At 49.5% G+C, this 20921-nt stretch overlaps 1 protein-coding gene across 6 annotated transcripts in view; it reads right to left on the bottom strand.

The window, feature by feature from the left end:
- Positions 1 to 20921, bottom strand: part of CACNA2D2 (calcium voltage-gated channel auxiliary subunit alpha2delta 2) — a 234988-nt gene that overhangs the window by 110457 nt on the left and 103610 nt on the right. For all 6 annotated transcript variants that reach the window (XR_010614225.1, XR_010614224.1, XM_065686957.1 and 3 more), the window contains exon 3: positions 13951 to 14067. Coding sequence is in view for 4 of the 6 variants with exons in the window: in XM_065686957.1 (XP_065543029.1) it covers positions 13951 to 14067 (117 nt within the window). In the remaining 2 variants the exon portion in view is untranslated. The remainder of the gene's footprint in view (positions 1 to 13950; positions 14068 to 20921) is intronic.

Raw genomic sequence — 20921 nt, 5'->3', positions numbered from 1 at the left:
CTCTTTGCTGTGCTGAAGCACTTCACACCATAACCAGAAAGGACTTTATGGTCGAACACAATAAAATCAATAACAACTGATCTCCTTTATAGATCTTGAAAGGGACCTTGATAAGTTACCTCCTCATGTTCTTCACATGAGCTAAATCTCAGATCTGTGATAAGCTTCTGCTGTTCCCCTGGGTGCCTGTTTGGGGACTATAGGCAAGACCAACACACTGGCTTGAAATGATGGTCACCCCATCCTGGCAAGTCAAACCAGGCTTCAGGCACAGACAAAAGCACTTGCAACAAGCCTGTGCAATAGGGGGATGTATGCTGAAATACTTTAATATGCTCTCCAAAAACCAGAGTGTGGATATCAAGTTGGCAGCACCAAATGCTTCACCCTACAGACCTACTGCCATCCTACTGCTGTGCTTCGAAAGGGATGCAGCCTGCAGCATGAAGCAGCTATGAGCTTGAGTTTTAGGAACAGAACAGCCCTGGGGTTACAGCACTGGCTGTGTGCCTGCAGCCACACTCTCAGCAGAAGGCCTTGGTACCCAGCACACCAACCAGTGTGTTATTTCTTGCAAGAAGAACACAGAGAAAACTCTTGAATTCTTTTTCTCCATTTTTTGTTCAGAAACAGCACTGGTATTTTTGCCTTTTCTTCTGCTCTACCTCCAAGACTTCCAGCAGAAAGTGTCGCAAGATGATTCGCTCCCTTGAATCACCCCCTTCCCTGGGAGCATCAAGCCTCCAGCACCACTGGTCAGGAGCACAGAGCCATCCCTCAGTGCTGGATGCTGCTGCAAGGGAGGGAGTAAGGTCTGCCCTGAAGAGATATAAAGGTGATGCTCTCACCTCGCTCCCTGCTTCCCAGGCTGTGTAAGCATTCAGCTAGTGATCCTGCCATCTGCACCTTATGGCTGCTGTGACGAGGCAAGCTTCCCTCCAGGGCACGTTCTGCAAGCCTCGCATCCACCAGCTCATCAATCCTTGGCTCTCATCAAAAGACAAACTTATAAACAGGCCCAGACGCTTCTCTCAGGTTTAATGGAGGCAGCTAAGGAGCTGTGATCATTCGATGTTTTCCAATGATAGTGGTGATGCCTGAGGCCAGCAATAATATTACCATGAAATAAATCTGCAGTGATATAATTAGCCGGGATGCTATTATGGCGCAGGTTTCAGGGACGCTCAGAACAGAGGGAGCAGAACAGCTACTCAGAATGGGACCTTGCAGAGGTTCTGGGTTTGAGAGGCAGAAAAATGCTAATATCAAGGCAGCCGGGACTACCTGCATTAGTCTGTGTGCAAAATAAACCTGGTTGCTTAGAGGCCAGGGGCTACGGCAAACATAGATCTGCACAAGTCTAAGAGTTAAATCCACTTGATGCTCTTCTCACGTCTCCAGGTACTGAGTGACTTTCAAATATTTGTGGCAACATTCAAAAAAGCCAAGCTCTGACCAAGCCCAGGAGCTGGTCTGGAAGCAGGAGGTTGCTGCATCCAACCATCCCTCCCCAGTCCCTGATCACTCTTCTGTTTGCATCTCCGTACCACCCTGCACAGAGCAGGGGGCTGCGGCTTTCAGATGGAGCTTGCAAAGCAACTGCTTCTTCCAGCATCTGGCCTGTGATGTGCTTTATGGTTATGTAAACCAGGGTAGATGAAAGCAACACAACTTGGATGTCCAAGTTTGTTAGGAGGAGATGACTGCTGTTTGGCACGCTGCATCAAATGAATGGCTGAGGTGACGGAGAGCACCACCCTGTTAACATTGTCATTGATGCCCATGGTAGGGGGGTTGGAACTTCATGATCTTAAGGTCTTTTCCAACCCTAACTATTCTATGATTCTATAATACAGATCAAAGTCAGACAGATATCACCAGGAACAACTAGGAGGAAAAGATGGAAGGGGCCAGGATGGAAGAAGAGATGCTACTGGTACCTGCGAGGACTAGCTAATTAAAGAGCCCAGTGTTTTTATTTTGCTTGCAGGTGTAGCACTGAACATAGATAAAGAATATAACTGGTACAAAATGTTTTAGGAGCAATGCTTATGGAGGAGAAGCAGGAAAAGAAGAGCCAACATGTGCTAGGATTGATCCTCAGTTTTGATACAAAATCCTTAGGGCACCTGTTTTAACACCGCATTCAGGGAACAACCAGCTGGGAAAGGTGCCCTAGAGAGTTTTTGCCCCATACACATGACACAGATTCACGAGCTGGAGCTTCCGTGCCACTGTCCACATGGGACACCATTGCTTGATTATGAAAGGTGACAGGTTAGGGCAGAGTTTGCACCAAAATCAGGAAATCATCCTTTAGACCTGCTGGGCAGGAGCTACCCTGGAGGAAACCCTGAAGCAGGCAGCCTGCTCCCAGCTAAGGCTCAAAGGTGCTCCATAATTTTTAAGTGTGTTTCCAAATCTGCAGTCAAACCCTGCACCTTCCCTCTTTTTGGTACAATAAATTTTATCTTAGAATGTAATCTAGTAATAAAAACGGTTTAACAATGATCTGACAAGCACTAGAAACCCCATTCCTTTTAGAGTGACAACTCTATTTACAGCCGCACATACATACATTCTGGTTTATATTCTACATGCACTCCAGCCCCTCAAGATTTGGGATATATCCTTTCCATCCACTTACAAGAATCAATTTTAGCCATGAAAAGAAGTTCTTCAGCAGGTAGAAGGCAGGAAGAAAGATTCCTTCTAATGCTGGGGTCTCTGCACACCTCCCAGGACAGGGGCATGGAAGGACAAGCAGCATTCCTCTCCATTTCACAGCTGTCTTACTGCCCTTGAGCAACCCTCCCAACTCCAGCGGCCACCATCCAGCAAGCTCCACATGCCCACCCTGAATGGGCCAGAGCACTGCTTTTGCTTAGGGGAGGCACAAACAGCTCGGCACCATCAGGCAGGGAGAAGATTTAAGGATGGATCCAGCTCTTGCTCTTTCAGAAGGGTGCGTTTCACATTTTCTGCTCAAAACATTCACATTCAAAGGCTGAACTAGCTAGAGAACAATAGTGCCAAACCTAACCAGAGCAGAGAGAAGGAGCTTTGAGCTCCAGGGAGATGTTATTGTAGCAACCATGCATGAAGGACACCTTGGAGCTAAAAGTCCCAGAACTTAATTAGGAAGCACAGTTCTTGTTCCCGGGTGTATGAAAGACAAAGTATGATTTCTTCAAGCCTCAGTTTCCCCACGCATAAAGCTGGAGCAGTCAAATAGATTTATCCTAAGGGAATTCATCCCTTGCTGGAATGCGCTTGGGAAGCCAAACTATCGCCACCTTTTTGTCTATCCACTCCCATGCTCATCCAAGAGCACAGCTGCTCACCTCCCTGTCCCCACCAGGGTTTCCCACTGCTGCCCAGGGCCACAACGCTCAACATCTTTTCCTGTAATCTTCTCCAGCTTCCTCAGCTACAGGCACCCCCTCAGGGACATCTTCATTCGTGCGAGGAGAGCGAGGCATGGCTAAGATCAGCAATAGGAACGGCACAGACCCGTGTTTCCTCCCTATACAATTAGCAGATATAAAAGCTGTGCCATCTACTGGCGTGCAACGTGAAACACTGCTCCCACCACAACTCCAGTGAAGTTGTTGCTACAGCAGCTCTGCGTACAGCCGAAGTGAGATTTCAACTCGCACCTCTTACAAGTGATGCACACAAAAGGCAAACACAGGGCAGCCAAACATGATCGTTCGTTTTGCAGCACCAAAGGCAGGTGATGGGCAGCAGACAGGCAGCCCTGCTGCTGTTCACAGGAACCCTCTGTGACCATCCCACTCCAAAAGAGATGTTCAGTCCCAGCTCTATAAGGAATTCTGCTAAGGAATTACCAGCTTTACTTTCATGCCTGCAGGAAACCCCCACCATTTAACCTGAATTCCCATTAATAATGCTTAAAGCTGTGGGAGGGCATTTTGTCAGGCACAAATACTGACCCACAGCCACTTCCAAACCCATGTGGAAGGGTACTTCCACAGCCTTTACTGCCATGCTCCTCGGCTGCTTTCAGGGATGTAGCACATCTGGATCAGCAGCGGAGGGACAGAAAGCAAGGACATAGAGTAGGATACCAGGCCAGAGCAAGGGTGACTCTGAAGGCACACAGAGCTGGGTCACGGGTCAGCTCCCACGTCCCCACAGCCCAGCTCCCCCAGCTAACCCAGTTCCAGCCCCGCACATCCCAGTTCCAGCCTCGGCTCCGCAAGCACCACGGGGCAGGCAGGCACACGGTTAAACATTGCTGCTCACATCCCTTCCATCGTGCTTTCGCTTCAGATTGTGCCTATGTACGCTGACAGATTTTTCATCACAAAGCTGTATTAAGCTGCTTTTTAATTGCATTTTGAGCGACCCAAGGGCCAGCAGGCAGAAAGAAGGGCACTTTATTTTTTCCAAGGAACATTATTTGTATTGTAGAGGCAGGAATGGTTTTCATTAATCCCCAGCAAGCAGACAGCTTCCGTGCAGCACGCTGGCTGCAGGGACGGCTGGTTCAGAGGACCGGGATGATTTGAGCATCCACTGGAATACCACAGGACCCCAACAACTCCTCTTCAAAGAGGAGATCACAGGCTTTGGCACTAAACTTGCATTAAATTGATACAATCTCTTTAATGTTATCTCTGGCTCTTTATCACATTTGTATGTGCAATTTACATTCCTGTCTTTTTTTAAATTAAGATTTGCTAGATCCTTATCACAGATATTTTACACATTGTTGTAGTGTCACTCAAACGTTTAACGGACGTCAGCTGCTCTGGGAATATATAATAGCTCCTTGCTATGGGATAGGGCTGGATGCTGATGGCTTTCAGGCTCACCCTATTAAAGCTTCAGGGGATGAAAAGCAAAGCTATGTGGAGCAGGAAGCACAGTCCCCACTGGACCCCACACTACAAGACAGGGAGCGTGCTCAGGTGCCAGCTCTGGTGTAACAGCACAGCAGCACTTGCCCAGAGTCAACCAAAATGCTTACTACACACGCCATCGTCATGACCACCTCCTGCTCTTCACCTGCAGCCATCCCTGCCATCAAGTCACCGGACACTCATGCAGAGCCCTACCAAGATAAACTGTGCCCAAGCTGATTTGGGTTTCGTGGGCTGCAGAAACGAGACTTGCCAAATCCATGTTCTTTAGGAAAAGGCGGCAGGATTTGAGGAGAGCTTTTGAGACAAAAAGCTTCATGCGAGTCCATTAACCTCCAGGACCAAACCTCCACCCCCTCAATCATTAGAGTCTTTAACTTCGCTACTTGTCTGTAAACAGAGCTACGCAAGTAATTGATTTTTAGTTCAACTAGGGGATGAAACCCTTAAAAAACTATAATCCTCAATCTACCTGAATTGAATTCAAAATGATTCAGTTTTTCAGCCGAGATCCATTATTCCTATTCAATATAAGAGCCTTCCATCCCTGCTGATGCATTTCCAACATCCAGAGGGAAAAAACATGAAACAAGAGAATAAATTGGTGGGTGCCTTTTCTGTCCAAGATTTTGGGCTTCAGAGAGCCTGTCAAGGATGTACAGCAACATGGAGGGCAGGGGCTGAGCTCTCAAGGACTAAGAGCACATTTCTAAGCATAGAGGTACACACTCCCTGCAAAACCAGGGGCAATCCTGGGGAAATAAAGACCCTCCCCTCGCCCTCTCCCACCATGCACACATTACAAAGCCACAGGACAGGGCGCAGAAACAACTGTAGCCTCCACACTGCCATGGAAATGCATTTTCTCACGCCAAAATTAACCAAGGAAATTCAAATAAATCCCTTTTTTTCAGTGACATGGTTGGTTTTACTTTGCTATCATTGCAAACACATCTTCCCAACCATGTTTAAAGGTTGTTTTGTAAAGAACTAAATGGCAATTCTCTTCCCTAGCACAAATTCCCTCAGAGACCCTCTCCTCTATTGCATCACTAACCATTCTTATATCTGTATCTATACAGATGAGTTAGTCTTACCCATCTTCTTTTACCCTTTCAGCCCTCCCCAAGTGCATCCCCTTAGTGCACAGAATAACGCAGCCCTGCCAGGCTTCAGGAGCTTGAGAGGGTAAGGACCAAGCTGACAGATCTGAGCTTTGAGACAGCCAAGAACTACAACTGCTGCAAAGCCCTTGCCAACACTAATGGCCTTAGTTACCTCTAAGAGTGCTGTTCCTGTGCTGAAGAAACCAGGAAAAACTGGAAAAACACACACACACTGCTGTCAAATACACAACACAGTTTTAGGAAGTGAAGTAAAACACCCTTTAAGGAGTATTTCATCCTTCCCTTCACTTGGTATCAGAGGTCTCTGAGTTCCTCCCACTGCAGGGTGCAGAGTGCAAACGACAAGGCACGCACAGTGATTAAACCCTCAAAGAAAGGTTAGTTCCCTTTAGAAGGGGTTCATAGTCTTCCTCCCTGTGTGTGCAAAGCAGCCCAGCGGCACACACTGAGCCAGGGCAAGCTCTGCTGAGGCTAAAAGCCCAGCTAATGCTTCCAGCACTGCTGTGTGACCTGAGCCCATGAACCTCAGCCCTGGCTGCAATGTAGGCACCGGCAGCTTGCTGCAGCTCCCCTTGACGTGCCCGCCTCAGGGATGAGTGCAACACATAGTACCTGCCAAAATAAAGATGCTCTGAGCAGGGAGGAATCCATGAGCCTAAAATAAATAAAGGCATTGGGTACAGAGCTGAGTGGTACAGACCTGGAGCGTGAGAACAGTGTAAGCTCACCTCCTGGCTAACGGCTAGCTGCCTGGGATCACAGGGATATTTCAGTGTTCAGGAGGGGGAAAATCACAAAACTGTTTATTTGCACAGGGAAACTAACTCCAATTGGAGACCTATACTAAGAGACATCAGCTCCTTTGCAGAACTGGTTTTGCCTCCTCTTTTGCTCCAGGCCTTGAGAGGGCACCCCAAAAATCCCCCTGAGAGGTCTCTACCCTGAACAGCAACTGTCCAGGCTTCTTACAGGGAGTACCCAAACCCAGCAGCCTCAACCTGCCAAGGGCAAGAGAGGACACAGGTTTCTTGCTCTTTACCAACAGCCACGGAAGCCCACAGTGCCTGACGGCTGATGGTCTGCATGCAGGGCTAGAGACCTGCTATGGAGACTAACTGAATACTTTATCAGGTCAGCAGCATCGCTTTTCACTCCCCCATCCATTACTTCAGATGCATTTGCGGTACTGAGCCCATACCTTGTACAGGTGCCACAGATGGGATCATCCAACCTCCAGCATGCGCGGTGCTGGGGATATGCAGCAGGAGCCCCGGTGTCCTCACAAACCTCTGCTGCTGCAGGGTGCACCAAGCAGCTTACAAAGTTGTAAAGCCCACTGGGCTGGGCTGCTGCCAAGCGTTCATGGGAGAAGAAAGGGAAACCTTCAACATAATCTGCATGAAAGTGCAGGAAGCTCTAAATCGTGTTAGTGCTATTAAGAAAGCTGGTTACATCACTTGGCAAACTGGCCCAATACAGTTTTGATAGACTTGTCACAAACATCTGATTGTCCCTGATTAGATTAGACAATAAACCCCCGTCCTGGTGTGCGGGCATTGTGTGGTTCCCCTCTGCAATCTGTGAATTAGAATCCCAGACCTGGGAGATTGGATTCAAATTGGATTAATGGAGGAGGTCCAGCACAAGAACAAATCGCAAGGCAGGAGAAGACACACACACACGACTGAATAAATACATACATACATGAATACATAGGGACAGGCAGCCAGGGCCTGATTAGGAGCAAATTAAAAACAGAATTAAAACCAAAAGCCACCAACCAATTTGCAAAGCAGCAGGAAGAGGGATGGATTTGTCACTGTGAATTAAGCACAGAGATCATACCCTTAAATGTTTTGTACTTCAGCATGCACAAGGCTTATGTTGGTTGTGGTCCTTCCTCCACGAATGGAATTGCTCCTGTCTATGGCCATGTGGCTGGAACAGGGTGAGTATGCACTGTGCAATGAAGCCCCACATCCCACCACAGGCTGCATCTGAGCTCACCTGAACTACCTTTATTCCCTCTTTCCTCCCCCACTTTGCTGTCTAGATGCGATGGGTAACATACCCCTTAGCTTGGACACTGGGCTGGGACGCAGCAGGCCAGGGAGTGACCACTTCTGGTCTTCTGCCATGGCCAGAAATCCCCCCAGCAGGTAAAATCCAGGCTGTAGATCACACCGCAGCAGGAAAACCCACCAGGAACACATGTGCAGCACTGCATGGTGCCACCCAACCTGAACCCCCATGCACTGCAGCTCAGGAGGGGCTCTGTCTCCTGTCCTGGGACCCATCTAGTTAAACACACCAACGACTTGGCCAGTGAGTGCCTGGAAGAACAGGCAGCTCAGCAGGGCAGCGAGGTGGCAACAGGACCTGAAACTGCCAGCAGCAGAGGAGAAACCCAGTACGACCCCAGCTCCTGCTGAATGCTGACCCCCTTCACTGCCTGCCTTGAACACCGCGTGCCACCAAACTGTAGGAAGGCAACATCCCCTACACCAAAGGAGGAAAGACAAAGCTGCTGCACCCACACTGCTGATTCCCCACCAGCCCATGCCATGACAGAGGTCAGTGCTGCCAAGGGAGGAGGGAGTGGGGAGATGCTCTGAACAGGGTTGAGAGATGTTTTGGTGCACGCCAGTTTTTGCAGCTCTTCAGACAAATGAAACCTTTTATTGTCCCTATCAGGGAGCAGAAGAGCTGATAAACACTCTGTTCGCCACATACCTGCAAGGGAAATCTCAGGGCTACCAGAATTGTTAAAGGGATAAACCTGTCCAGTTAAATCTCCTCTGCACTCTTGATATATGCTTGTGCCAGACGTAAATAGAGCTTGGAACCTGTCCCAGCTGAGCAGTAATACACTGAGCACTGAGCCGGGACTAAAAGCACAACCGGCCTGAGCTCCTACCCCGCTGACCAGCTCTCACCCCCAAGGAGCTGGCTTGCTAAGTACTTTGTGGTAATGCACCAAACTCCCACCTCACCTCCATCTGAGGATCCTGAAGCATGGCCAAGCACTAACTGAACCGTCATATCAGAAGGAACATGTAAGTTAAAAATGCCAGTAAGCGGGAAAACCCCAACTGAGGGCAGGTGATGGAAATCAGATTCAAAACTGAGAAGGTTGGTTAAGGCAGTATAAAACCCCAAGCTTTACTCATTTCCAGATCAATCATCTTTGCTGTGCACCAAATCCCAGCTCTTCCAGCCACCATCCCTTAGGATCCAAGGTAAAGGAAGATGGGAATACCAGACGCCTACAGCCATGTTCAGGCTTTGTAGCCACAGGAAACCCAGCCAGTCATCCCTGCAGCATGCTTTCAAAACACAGAAAATACACAGTCTTGTCCTTCAAATTCATTTTTCTGTCAAAAGAAGACATCTAATGCCAAGTGTAGGTTTTCCTACAGGAAAATCTGAAAGCCTTCAGTGAAATGCATTGTGAGCTTCTACACCTTAGCTGGAGGAACAGGAGCCTTGAACCCTTCTAACAAAGCCCTCCTTTCTGCCGAATGCTTATTCCACACTGGAGCCAAACACATAGCAACAAAAATCAGAGAATCACAGAATGTTGGAAAGGACCTCAAGATCATCCAGATCCAACCCCCTGCCATGGGCAGGGACACCTCACACTAAACCATGCCACCCAATGCTTCGTCCAACCTGGCCTTGAACACTGCCAGGGATGAAGCATTCACAGCTTCCTTGGGCAACCCATTCCAGTGCCTCACCACCCTTACAGTAAAGAACTTCTTCCTTATATCTAACCTGAACTTCCCCTGTGTAAGTTTAAACCCAAAATACGCAGTTAAATTCCACAACAGCAGAATAAACAAACCCCACAAACTTTTCTCTTAACTACTGGCAAGTGCTGTTCTCTCACCACCAGAGTCATGCGAGGTGCACCAAGCCTGCTACACATACATCTATCTATGTAAAACACACACGTGTACAATACACATTATAAATTCTCCAAGACATGAAATGCCCCCTCGCTGCACTCCTGCTCAACACATGGCACTGCACACAGCTGAGGTCCACTGGGAAAATATCGAACTTCACCTTAAGTCAAAAGATTTTGCCTGTGATGTACAATACGCAAAACTAAAACAGCTCTTTGGAAAAGATACCTGCCCAGCCATGCCACCAGCGTCCCATGGGGGCAATGCCAGAGCCTGCAGACATTCATACCATGTTTTATGCATCAGGAGGCCTCTTCTTAGAGATGGGGAAGACCACCAGCACAGACAGCAGTCTTTAGGCTGGTCACGGTGTATAAATAGCCCACCTCAGGGCATAACCCACTCAGTAAGCTGTGGGATGTGCTGCTCTCAGGAGGCAAAGCAAATTGTCTGTGGTTAAGGATGTGAAGGATGAAGCAGTCAGCATCCAGAAGCAGCCTTTGCAAGAACTGTATAAAAAGTAGAAACAAGCCTAAAACATACCTTAGGATCTAAAATTTCCATCTCTCAGCCTCCTCCTCCACCAAATCACAACTCCCTTCCCCCCAGTCTGCAAAGCTTCAGGCAAGGACAGACTCAGAAGCACCACTCACGCACTTCACCTGGTATTATAAAAGAATCAGGTCTGGAGTGCCCATGACCTGAAGGAGAGGGGGAAATGCCCTCCTTGATGCTGCACCACCAGCAGTGACCTCCACCTGGGCCCCCAGCACCTTTTCATTGCAGAGGTGCTTTTGCAGCAGTAGAAGACTCTCCTGAGGTGCTGAGCTTGCACAGCAAAAGTGGCGCAGCAACCCCTCAGCCACACTTCCCAAAGTCTTTCATCACCTCAGCAGCCCCTCTGCCACTCCCTTGCTTTGATCCTTGCGTTTGGCACTGCCAGCACAGGTGAGGAAGCAGGGCTGGGCTGCCAAGACCTCCTCGGTGGCCGCAAGCAGCAGAGCTGGGACAATCAGGGACATGGTGTGGCACGAAGAAACAGCCCTGGTCTACTTGCAGAGCACAAGGTGGGAATGGCAACAGCATAGGCAAGGGAAGAAGAGATTCCCTTGTGGTCTGGGCACACGGAAAAGGCAAGAAGCTGGGTTTGATGGCAAAGGAGGCTCCTTTACCTTTGCTTATGGAGAACGTTCTACGGCTCATCTTCACCAGCCCCACCAAACAGCCACTGAGGCTCTCACTATGGGTGAATTGGGGAATCACAGAAAGACAACACAGAAAGAAAAGGGAAGAGAGAAAAATGCCCCTTGGGTTTGGGAATCCAGCGACAGAAGTTGCCTGTGCCCACTCCCAGGTGATGGCTTTGATTTGGTTCACTCAGTGCTCCACCAGCATCAAACTCGAACATCTGGTCTCTTAAACAAGCTCACCCAAGAAGCCCTAGCCTGCACATGTCCCTCTGGGCACATAAAAAGGCAAGGAGGGGTCTGAACATACTAAGAGACTGAAGAAGAAACAAGAAATTTAAGTTAGGGAAGTGGCAAAGAATCTGTTTGGCAACCAACCAACCTGTTGAGGTCTAGTCTCAGGTGGCACTGAGCCACAAGCCAGCTAGCTGGGATTCCCAGCACACGGAAAACACAGTGGGGATTTGTGATGTGGCAACCTGCCACCTTGTTGCTTTTCACACATGAGGGAAGATGTTTGTCTCTTAGCCCTAACAAGGGCAAGCTCAAGAGCATGGACAACAGCAGTCCCTAAAGCACCTGGTTGGGAACATATGTCCTGTTTTCTTATACCTCACCTACAGCAAGATCTCTGGAACTTCTTCACAATGCAGTACACAGGGTAAAAGTTGTGTCAGCTCCTTCAGGAGTTACTCCACCTCAGCAATATCTATTACTTCCACTTCATGTGAGCTGTACTTTCGATAAACCTTAAGAATAAAAAGCAGCTGGAACCACAGAGCCCAAAGGAGACTGTGGAGGCAGGCTTGAAGCAATGAAATCATCAGAGAGAATGATGCTGGGGAAAAGGGCAGTTAGTGCAAATCCCTGTCAAACAGAGGCCTGGATGGGACAGAGGTACAGGTCCCCCAGGACCCAAATGCAGATGCTCTTTTCTAGTGCCAGCTGGAACAGTGGGGATTGCAAAAGGTCTTCCTAGGAATTTTTCTGTCCCATGATGGACTGTCATCAGATACGATGGTCTGGAACAAAAAAGGAGGGACAGCATCCAAATAACCAGACCCTTGTAGATGACTTCTTTTAGGAAGCAGTTGCTCTCTCTGTACACACACATACCCAGACCTGGCTCCAGCGCTCCGAAATGCACATGGGAAATTAGTGTCCTGCTAGTGCCAGACCTGTGCCATGAGGCTGCACCGGGGCTGTCAGGGCCGGAGAGATGAGTTTGGTTTCTTGTGCTCGATTTCTGCTTCTTAGAAATGCAACACACAAGGCAAGATATTATGTATTATTAATCAATGCTCTGCACACAGTTTAACTTTAATAAAGACATTAATATTTTCACTTAGAAACAAACAGGCTCTTTGATGATTGGACTGAATCACCACCTAATCAGAACAGCACTCTTGAACTATGTATCCATCACGTGTGCCCAAAGGCTGGCTGGCACCTTCCTACAAAGCCCCAAAGCACAGGCAACATCCCTTCTCTCTCCTGCAGCAAGGGAGACAGGGGATGCCTCTTTTCCATAGAGTGAGCACGAGTGACCTGGCAATTCATACATCGAGGAGAGGCTCCATTTTTCCCTCCTCACCTGCCCTGGCTGATACATGGAGTTCCACCTGACTCAGATGCTGAAAAATACATTTCAAGAAGTCATCATCACTGTTGTGAGTCATGAGAGAAGGGGAGGAAATGACTCCAGGAGAGATGATTCAACTAAGGGGAGAGCTGAGGCAGAATAAAACACAGGCTGGAGAGTAGAAGCAGCTGTGGGAGCCCTACTGCTTCAGAGAAGCTTAGCACAATGTGGAAGAAATTCAGAAGATCCAATTTCTCCTCCCCCATCAGCTTCCCCATTTCCAGAGCTCATTGGCAGTACCACCAATCCTGCATGGCATGAATCTATGTGCAAGCTGGATGTGAGAAACTGCTCCATCCAGAAACTTCACCCTGAAGGAGTACTCTTGAAAGGACTAATCCAGGTCAATGGATCATTGCTCCCCAAGTGCTCATTATCTAACCAGCACTGCCAGAATCACTCCTTTGTGTCAGGTCCAGCATCAGCCGAGCCCTTAACAACACATCAACCAGTCCTGCCCAAACCCAACAGCAAGTACTTGAGAGGACCCAATGGCTCCTGTGCATGAAGCTCTTTCATGGCTCCCAAGCCCTTCCGCAGTGGGGAGGATATCTCTGTCTCTCCAGGAAGGCAATTACTTGTCTCTTCCCCAGCAGCAGAGAATGCCGTAGCAGAGCACAGACCTGCGGTCACCTTCCTCCACTACACATAAGATGAATTAATTTTAAAAGGAGCATTATAAAACAGGATGGTAGATTGGAAACGTATGAACCCACAAGGGCAACTCACACCCAGAGTCACGGGATTCAAGTACCAGGCACTGGCACAAACATTTCAGCACGTCTTCCCCTCAATGGAGTTGAGTCCCCCCACTTGTCTGAAACAAGCCCAGGAGCTATTGCGGGGACACTGCTCCCATTGACCACACCTCAGTTAAATGAGTGGGTCAAAACTTGCTGCCAGGCTTTTGCTGTCACTTGCATACTCACTGCAGAACCTTCAGGTGCTCCCATGATGGTGGGAGGAGATAAAAAGCAAGACGACTCCTGTAATAGATCCTGCTGTGATATGCTCTCGCCTCACACCCCAGACACACTCCATACAAATATGTAACTGCAGGATGCAGTTCCCAGAAAAAGCCACACAACCACTACAATTACTCTGAAGCTGAGATCATAATGCTACACCAGCATCAACCCTCTTCTTTAACTGATCATATCTGTCTAAGGATTGGCACCAGGGCCATCACCTTACCTTTAAAGCACGGACTTTCTTGGCCAAGAGGCTCTCAATGTCCCCCGCGACCTTCTCCACCAATTTCCTGGGCACATTCTCCTTGACTTCAAACAGGTTTCTATTCTCATTGTAGATCTAAGAAGGGAAACAAGAGAAAGAAAGACAGTCAATATTAGACAGAAGTACAGCAGTCTTCCCACAGAAAAGCTGATCCTCTAACACAGAATTTTAGCAATGTGGATTAAGGAACAATATAAGCTTTGGAAATGAGCGGAGCAAGGAAGAAAGGCTTTGCAACCAGGGCAAAAAAAAGGCATTTGACCTGCTGCCCACACCACTGGCTTTATAGCTGCTTTCCTTCACACTTGCAGGCTGTAAGCATCCCCCCACTCTCGCTCAGAAGCTGGGCTGCCCATCACAGTGCCCACCCCTCTGCCTCTGCTGAGCCACACCAGCAGCACAGGCAGAGCCACCACGCTCCTCCTCTGCTCTTCCTCACCCAAAGGCAGTTGAAGCTCACTGACCGCTCGCTCTTCCCCTCCCCACCTGCTGAATTCCACAAGCACAAGCCCAGCTCCCTGCCTGCCCCCAGCCCCTCTGTGCTGCCCGCAGGGATCCTCAGGTGTGGAGCACAGCATTGTGTCCACATAGAATCATAGAATAGTTCGGGTTGGAAAGGACCTTAAGATCATCCAGTTCCAACCCCCCTGCCATGGGCAGGGACACCTCACACTAAACCATCTCACCCAAGGCTCTGTCCAACCTGGCCTTGAACACTGCCAGGGATGGAGCATTCACAGCTTCCCTGGGCAACCCATTCCAGTGCCTCACCACCCTAACAGGAAACAGCTTCCTCCTTATATCCAAACTTCCCCTGTTTAAGTTTGAACCCATTACTCCTTGTGCTATCACATACATCATCATTCCATCCTAGCTCTACTCCAGGCAACTGCTGGGGGGTTTTTTGCCCCCCAAAAGCCCCAAGGGATTCAGGTGACCTGCCCTGCCTGCCAGATGGTGACCACCACCTCCATCAGTGGGGTGCCACACAAAAGGCTCAGAAGTTTCCAGCCAACCTTTTCCCAAGGGCTTCAACCAAATCATCTGGGTCCCCAACCCACCCATGCTTCCCGTCAATTCAGCAACTCCTGTCTTATTACAGGTCATCCTTATGTGAGCGGAGCGGCTCCAGAAAGGATGCTTTAGTAACAGAACCGGTTTTAGAGGCATCCTAAGGCTCCAGGAGAAACAATTTCTACGTGTTCTTCACATCAGAGCTCCATCACACCAAAAAGCACATATTGCCAACAGCAAAACATCCTGTGCTAGGGAAAAAACGCCCCACATCAGCACAGAAGGGGTTAAGGCGAAGAAAGCTCCACACAAAGCAATATTCTATCCTACTCTATTTTTTTTTCCTCTTTGGTAAGTAACAGCATAACAAAATAATGTGTTTGGAAGACATGCACTACCTCCAGCTGAGCAGTGGCAATTAGGCAAGCAAAGAGGAGCAATCTCAAGGAGAAAGCGTTGGGTAAGGAGGGAGTCCTGACATTAGTATTTCCATTATGAAAGAGAAAATTAGTTCCTATTGGTTACGGATAGAAACGGTGCCTCTCCACAAGGGAGGAGAAAGAAACCAGGAGATGTTCCTCCAGCCTCTCTGCGGCTGCAGAGCTCTGCAGTCTTCCTGGCTGAGCAGTTCATCAGCGTTAATTAGAAGGCTCCAACAAGAATTAACAGTGACCATACGTGCACAAGACTGTACCAGACAGGCAGGGGAATGAATGGGAGTGCTCTAGGCAATGCAGACAGCTTCACACTCTCCACTGCAGTGTTTTGTTTTGGGTTGCTCAGAACTTGGCCGGGTTTTACTTATCTAAGGTGACATTTCCCGTATTGGGAGGATTTTCTGGCCAAAGACATCCCAAACGTTCCTCAGTGATGGCAAAGGCCCTCAGTTCCCTCCAGGTTAGAAAACCTCTCTCATTGAGATTCTCCTGTGATCCAGTGCTCTGCGACCTGGGTTTGAAATTTGTAAGAGCAGTGACCTCAGAGTCAAGAAACCGCTGCTCTGATTCCATGTGGAATCGTGGAATTCTCACATTCAGCTCACTCTCAGCTATAGTGGCACCCCAGGGAGAAGGGGGATGCAAGTTGCAGGCTCTTGGTAGTCTGGGTTTCACTCTGCAATCCCTTTGTAAACAGAGCCCATCCCCTCACCGTCTGCACGTACCCCCAGCAGGCAGGCAAGGGGGAGGCAATGCAGGAGCATCAGAGTAAAGCAATCATAGAATCAACAGGGTTGGAAAAGCCCTTTAAGATCACCAAGTCCAACCTTTACCCCAGCACTGCCAAGGCCACCACTAACCCATGTCACTAAGAGCCTTGTCTACACGGTTTGTGAACACTCCCAGGAACGGCGACTCCAGCACTGCCCTGGGCAGCCTGTTCCAATGCCTGAGCACCCTTTCAGTAAAGGGTTTTTCCTAATATCCAGTGTAAACGTCCCCTGGCACAGCATGAAGCCATTTCCTTTTGTCCTATCACTTGTTTCTTGGGAGAAGAGACCAGCCACCTTCTCTTCCCATCCTCCATCCATGCTGAAACAAGATGTAAGACCCCTGCATGAGCCCTGCTCAATGTGGTTGGCAAACCTGAAGTTACTGCACAGACAGCGCAAGACAACCTGCAACATGGAAAATGTAATTCCAAACACTTCTAAGCACCATGCAATTATAAACAGCTGAGCAGATGAGCTAAATCAGCACTGCAGTGCTGAGTAGCCTTACTGAAAAGCAGAGCTGGTAACACTGCCAATTGCCAGTACATGTTCACAGCAACCATGTAACTGAAGAGGCAGATCTGATACTGCCTCCAACATCCATTCTCCAAATTCACTTGTTTGCCTTGCTCCTAATGCACAACAAGTGATGCTTATCTCTGCTATTAATTCCCTCTGCCTATATATCCAAGGAGCTGTCAGGGTTCAGAGGAAGCATTTGCCCCTTTCTGGTTCCCCATGGGCATGCCCAGCACTATGAAACTGGGCAGCCCAGGAAGGAAAAGGGTGCAGGAATGCTTCCATGGGTGCAGGAATCACTAGGCAGTGAGCTGCGGCAAGGGGACCCGGCACCTCCCAATGGGTCAAGTTATCTGATGATAAAACAGGAAGGAAAACAACAAACTCTGAGGGAGCTCCCTATAGAGCACCATTAGCACGTGTGCCTTTGGGCACTACGAGAAAGTGAACATTGTCTCCTCAGCCCCAGCCTCACTGTGTCCTGCAGGCAGGGGCCTTCCCTGCACAGCAGCAGGATCAGGCTCCAGCCTGCTTGCTCAGGACAAGAGGGAGGACACTGATGGTAGGGCTGGGATGGTGAGGTACATACGCAACCCAAATCAGCTCCCCTCTCCCCACAGATCCATTCCCCCAAGAAGCAGTGTTTCCCCACAAACCAAGGTATCTGTGGGGCAGCACTCTGCTGTGCTTGCACAGCACCACCTCCATGGCAAGACTCCCACCCCACAACAGAAGAACAACCACCATAAAGCTGAGCCCTCCCATGGTGGCTGGGAGCCCCACTGGGCAGGATACAGGCCATTACCACAGCACAAACCCCAGCTGGGTTTTGCTCCGGGCCAAGCCTAGCAGCTCCGCTGGGAAAAGCTCCAGCTCCTGCTGCAAAGGCATCTGGTCTGGGTACCAGTCATCTTCCAGGAACTATTCCCCCCTGCTGTATGAATCCAATACACCTGGTTTGGACAGCTGCAGTCCATACACCAGCCCTTAATCACAGTGCAAGCCTGGCATGTTTGCAAAAGAGCAGAGTACTCCAGGCAGAACAGAGAGCACTGCCTCCCTGTGCCCAGAGCATCGCACTCAGAGCGGGGAGGCCAAACACCAACCACACTTCTACAGGCACAACAGCCATGGCCCACAGATGGGGCTGTGCCAAGTTGTGCCCTACTAAGCTCCTCACTAGAAAATAAAAGGGTTTTCCCACTTGACATTATCATGGGGGGCAGGGAAGGTCTCTGTTCAGGGGGATACTGCAAGCTCCCAGAGCCAGGCCCATGCTCACCAGCTTCATACAGTGACCCGGATATGATCTCTGCAAAGGGAATTAGTCAGTACAACAGCCGCTGCAGAAGGATACCTGCCCTTGGAGGCACTGCTTGCTCAGACACTTATCTAGTGCTTCCACTGGAGCTTCAGGAGCTGTTGGTCTCTACCACACAAGCAGAAGTCTGGCCCATTTCAAGTCACATACTGCCTATGGTGGGGTCCTGCCATTTCCCCATGGCTCAGCGTATCATTGAAGAGGAACAGGGGGAACCCTTGAGCAGGCTTACTCATGTCTTGGGTACACAGAGCAGACCCCTCTGACAAAGAGGGAGCCTAGAGAAGAGTTGCCCAGCAAGAGCACTGTGAGATGGTCCAGGCAGATCAAGGAGCACTCTGGCTGGGAAGCAGGGAGAAAAAGGAATGCAAAACCCCAGAGATCCTGCTGGAAGACGGAGGCTGCTCAGGGCCACAGGCAGAGAGCAGAGACAGCACAATTCCCATCTCATCCCTGCTGCACCTACTGCTGTTAAATTTCATCGTCTGGTGCTTATAGTTCTTGCAATGATGGTAATCATCGTAGTGTCTGTATTACATTAGGAGGATGTCAGCCTCGGCGCAGCGTCAGGGATAATCAAGCAGGCAGCGGTAGGAGCCATACCGGCCTTGCTGACAGCCCGCCAGGACAATCCGTACTGCTGCACCACATCGTGCAGAGCAGATCACACAGCACTGCAGGGATGAGAGGGACAGGGGCTGGTAGAGGGCATGGGGATGGCCTTCTGGTGAAGCAGCCATCATCCAGGAAGGTGCTAGATCCTGGTTTTCCCTGTCAAGGAGCCGGGAGGGGGGCAGGCAGATGGAGGGAGCCATGGGTGAGCAGAGGTGCTTTGCAAATCCACCCCCCACCAGCTCCCAGAGCCGGTACCATGGATGCCACCAGCCCTGAGGACATGGCTCTGAGCACAGCCCCGAGCCCAGGCACTGGCCATGCTGACCCCTCAGGAGCCATGGGGGCAGGCGGCTGCCCCTTGCCACCACCTCTGCCTTGTCCTCAGTGAGAGCAGCAGCTCCTGCTGCCTGCGGACGTGCGGGAGTGCGCGCAGGAGGCAAACAGCTTGACATTCATAACCCCAGCTCCCTGCTGTGCTCCTTCCTCCCACCTACCTAATAAAAAGCAAGCACCCTCCGAGCAGCTCTTCACAGCTCTCCTGCAGAAGCAGGACAGTGAAATGCGCAGTTTAGCGGCTCCTCAGGGATGGACAGCTATAATTGAAGCAAACAAACCATGGAACTGAGGCCTCCTTCCTTCACTAAAGAGCCTGCTAAAAGGCAGCAGTACCACAGAGGACATGAGATGAGAGGAAGGCAGCCCGTGCCACCAGGGATGGAGAGGTGAAGCCCCACCAGTGCTCCCTGTCCAGCACCAGCACTCGCATCTCCCCTCCTCTGTGGCAGCGGCACCAGGAGGACTTCTGCTCGCTCAACCCAGGATCATGAGCCTCTACACTGAGACCTCAGGCCTGCCAGCTCTGAAGCAGACCTGAGACTGCTATGCATAATTTAGCAACCAGACAGGGATAAAAGGCTATGCACAGTTAGCCTGGATTAGGGAAAACCTCTCCTGGCCTGGAAAGCTGCTTTTAGTCTTCAGCAACCCAAACCCTCACACAGGAAGCTCTCAGAGCCACAGACCTGCCTGGCTGCCTGCAGAGAGTGAATCTTCTGCAAGGTAATTCAGTACCACACAACTTCCAATTCAGACTTTAGATGAAGTGCTGTAAAAATAAATCACTGAAAACATGAGGTCTCCACCAGGATGGGAGCTCTGCCCAGGCACTCCTCTGCGCACTCACAGCCACTTGGCTGGTGTGGGACTCACTGCCAGGGCAGGGCATAAGCCCAGCACAGACTGCTATAGTAGTGTGTGAGAGGGAGAGAAACCCACGGCAGCTCAGACAGGTGCCTAAGTGCATTCAGAGATCACACGATCGCTAAAAATACACATTTGTACACTAAAGCAGAAAAAAACCCCAACCCCCCCCAATTTGCTCCTTGATTCTGGCTGCTATCCTGGTTACACGGACATCGTAAAAGCTTTTGTAAGGAAAACACAGTATGTTTTAAAAGGTACCTCAACTGTTTCCTTCAGGATATATGCAGAAGAGTTTAATCAGTTTAAGTCATGACCATGCAGAACAGCTGTACTTCAGATCAGCATCATTAAAATTGCACCTAAACACCCAAGGTGCATCCTAGGGGGGGATGCTGTCGCAGATAAAGATGTGCTATTCTGCTATGGTTCAGCTTTATACTATCAGAATAGTGCCTCCACACACTGGATCACACTGGGCTTACCCCGGTGTCACTAAGAGAATTAAATTATATTGTACTGAAGCAAAGGACAGGTCAGATCAAAAGCTGCATTGACACACCAGTACAAATCCTTCCACGTGAAGCTCTCCCAGAAATACATGCTTGATGTATATCGGGTCAACGGAACTCAATTTCCCACTGGTTTACCTATAAGCAAGGATGAAAATCAATTCTGGAATGGATCACCAGTTTAACTGAAAGAGACTCAAGCGCTCCCTTGGGCAGCCAGGGACACGCTCTGCTGAAGCACTACGCTGGAGCCACCAGGACAATGCAGGGCTCGGGAAGAAGGAAGGGGACACTGAAGGCCTCAGAGGAGAGGAATGGAGAAGGGAGCCCAGGGAGGGTTTGCGCTGTGACTGATGGCTTCAGAGCGCACATGAATTAGATGAATGAGAGAAGATGATGAAAATGGTTAGGGAAAGATAAAGCAAAAAACTTCTCTGCTTCTCAGATCAGCCTTGGACTCTGTGTGGCGGCAGCTCTGCCTTTCCTGCAGTTGCTGGACAGTTTAAACCTTTGTTTTCCTTTATTGCGCTGCTTCTCT

Source organism: Lathamus discolor, chromosome 7, assembly GCF_037157495.1.
Source record: "Lathamus discolor isolate bLatDis1 chromosome 7, bLatDis1.hap1, whole genome shotgun sequence".
NCBI lineage: Eukaryota > Metazoa > Chordata > Aves > Psittaciformes > Psittacidae > Lathamus > Lathamus discolor.
Note: the sequence above shows the minus strand (reverse complement) of the source record. Positions and strands in the feature narration are given on the sequence as shown.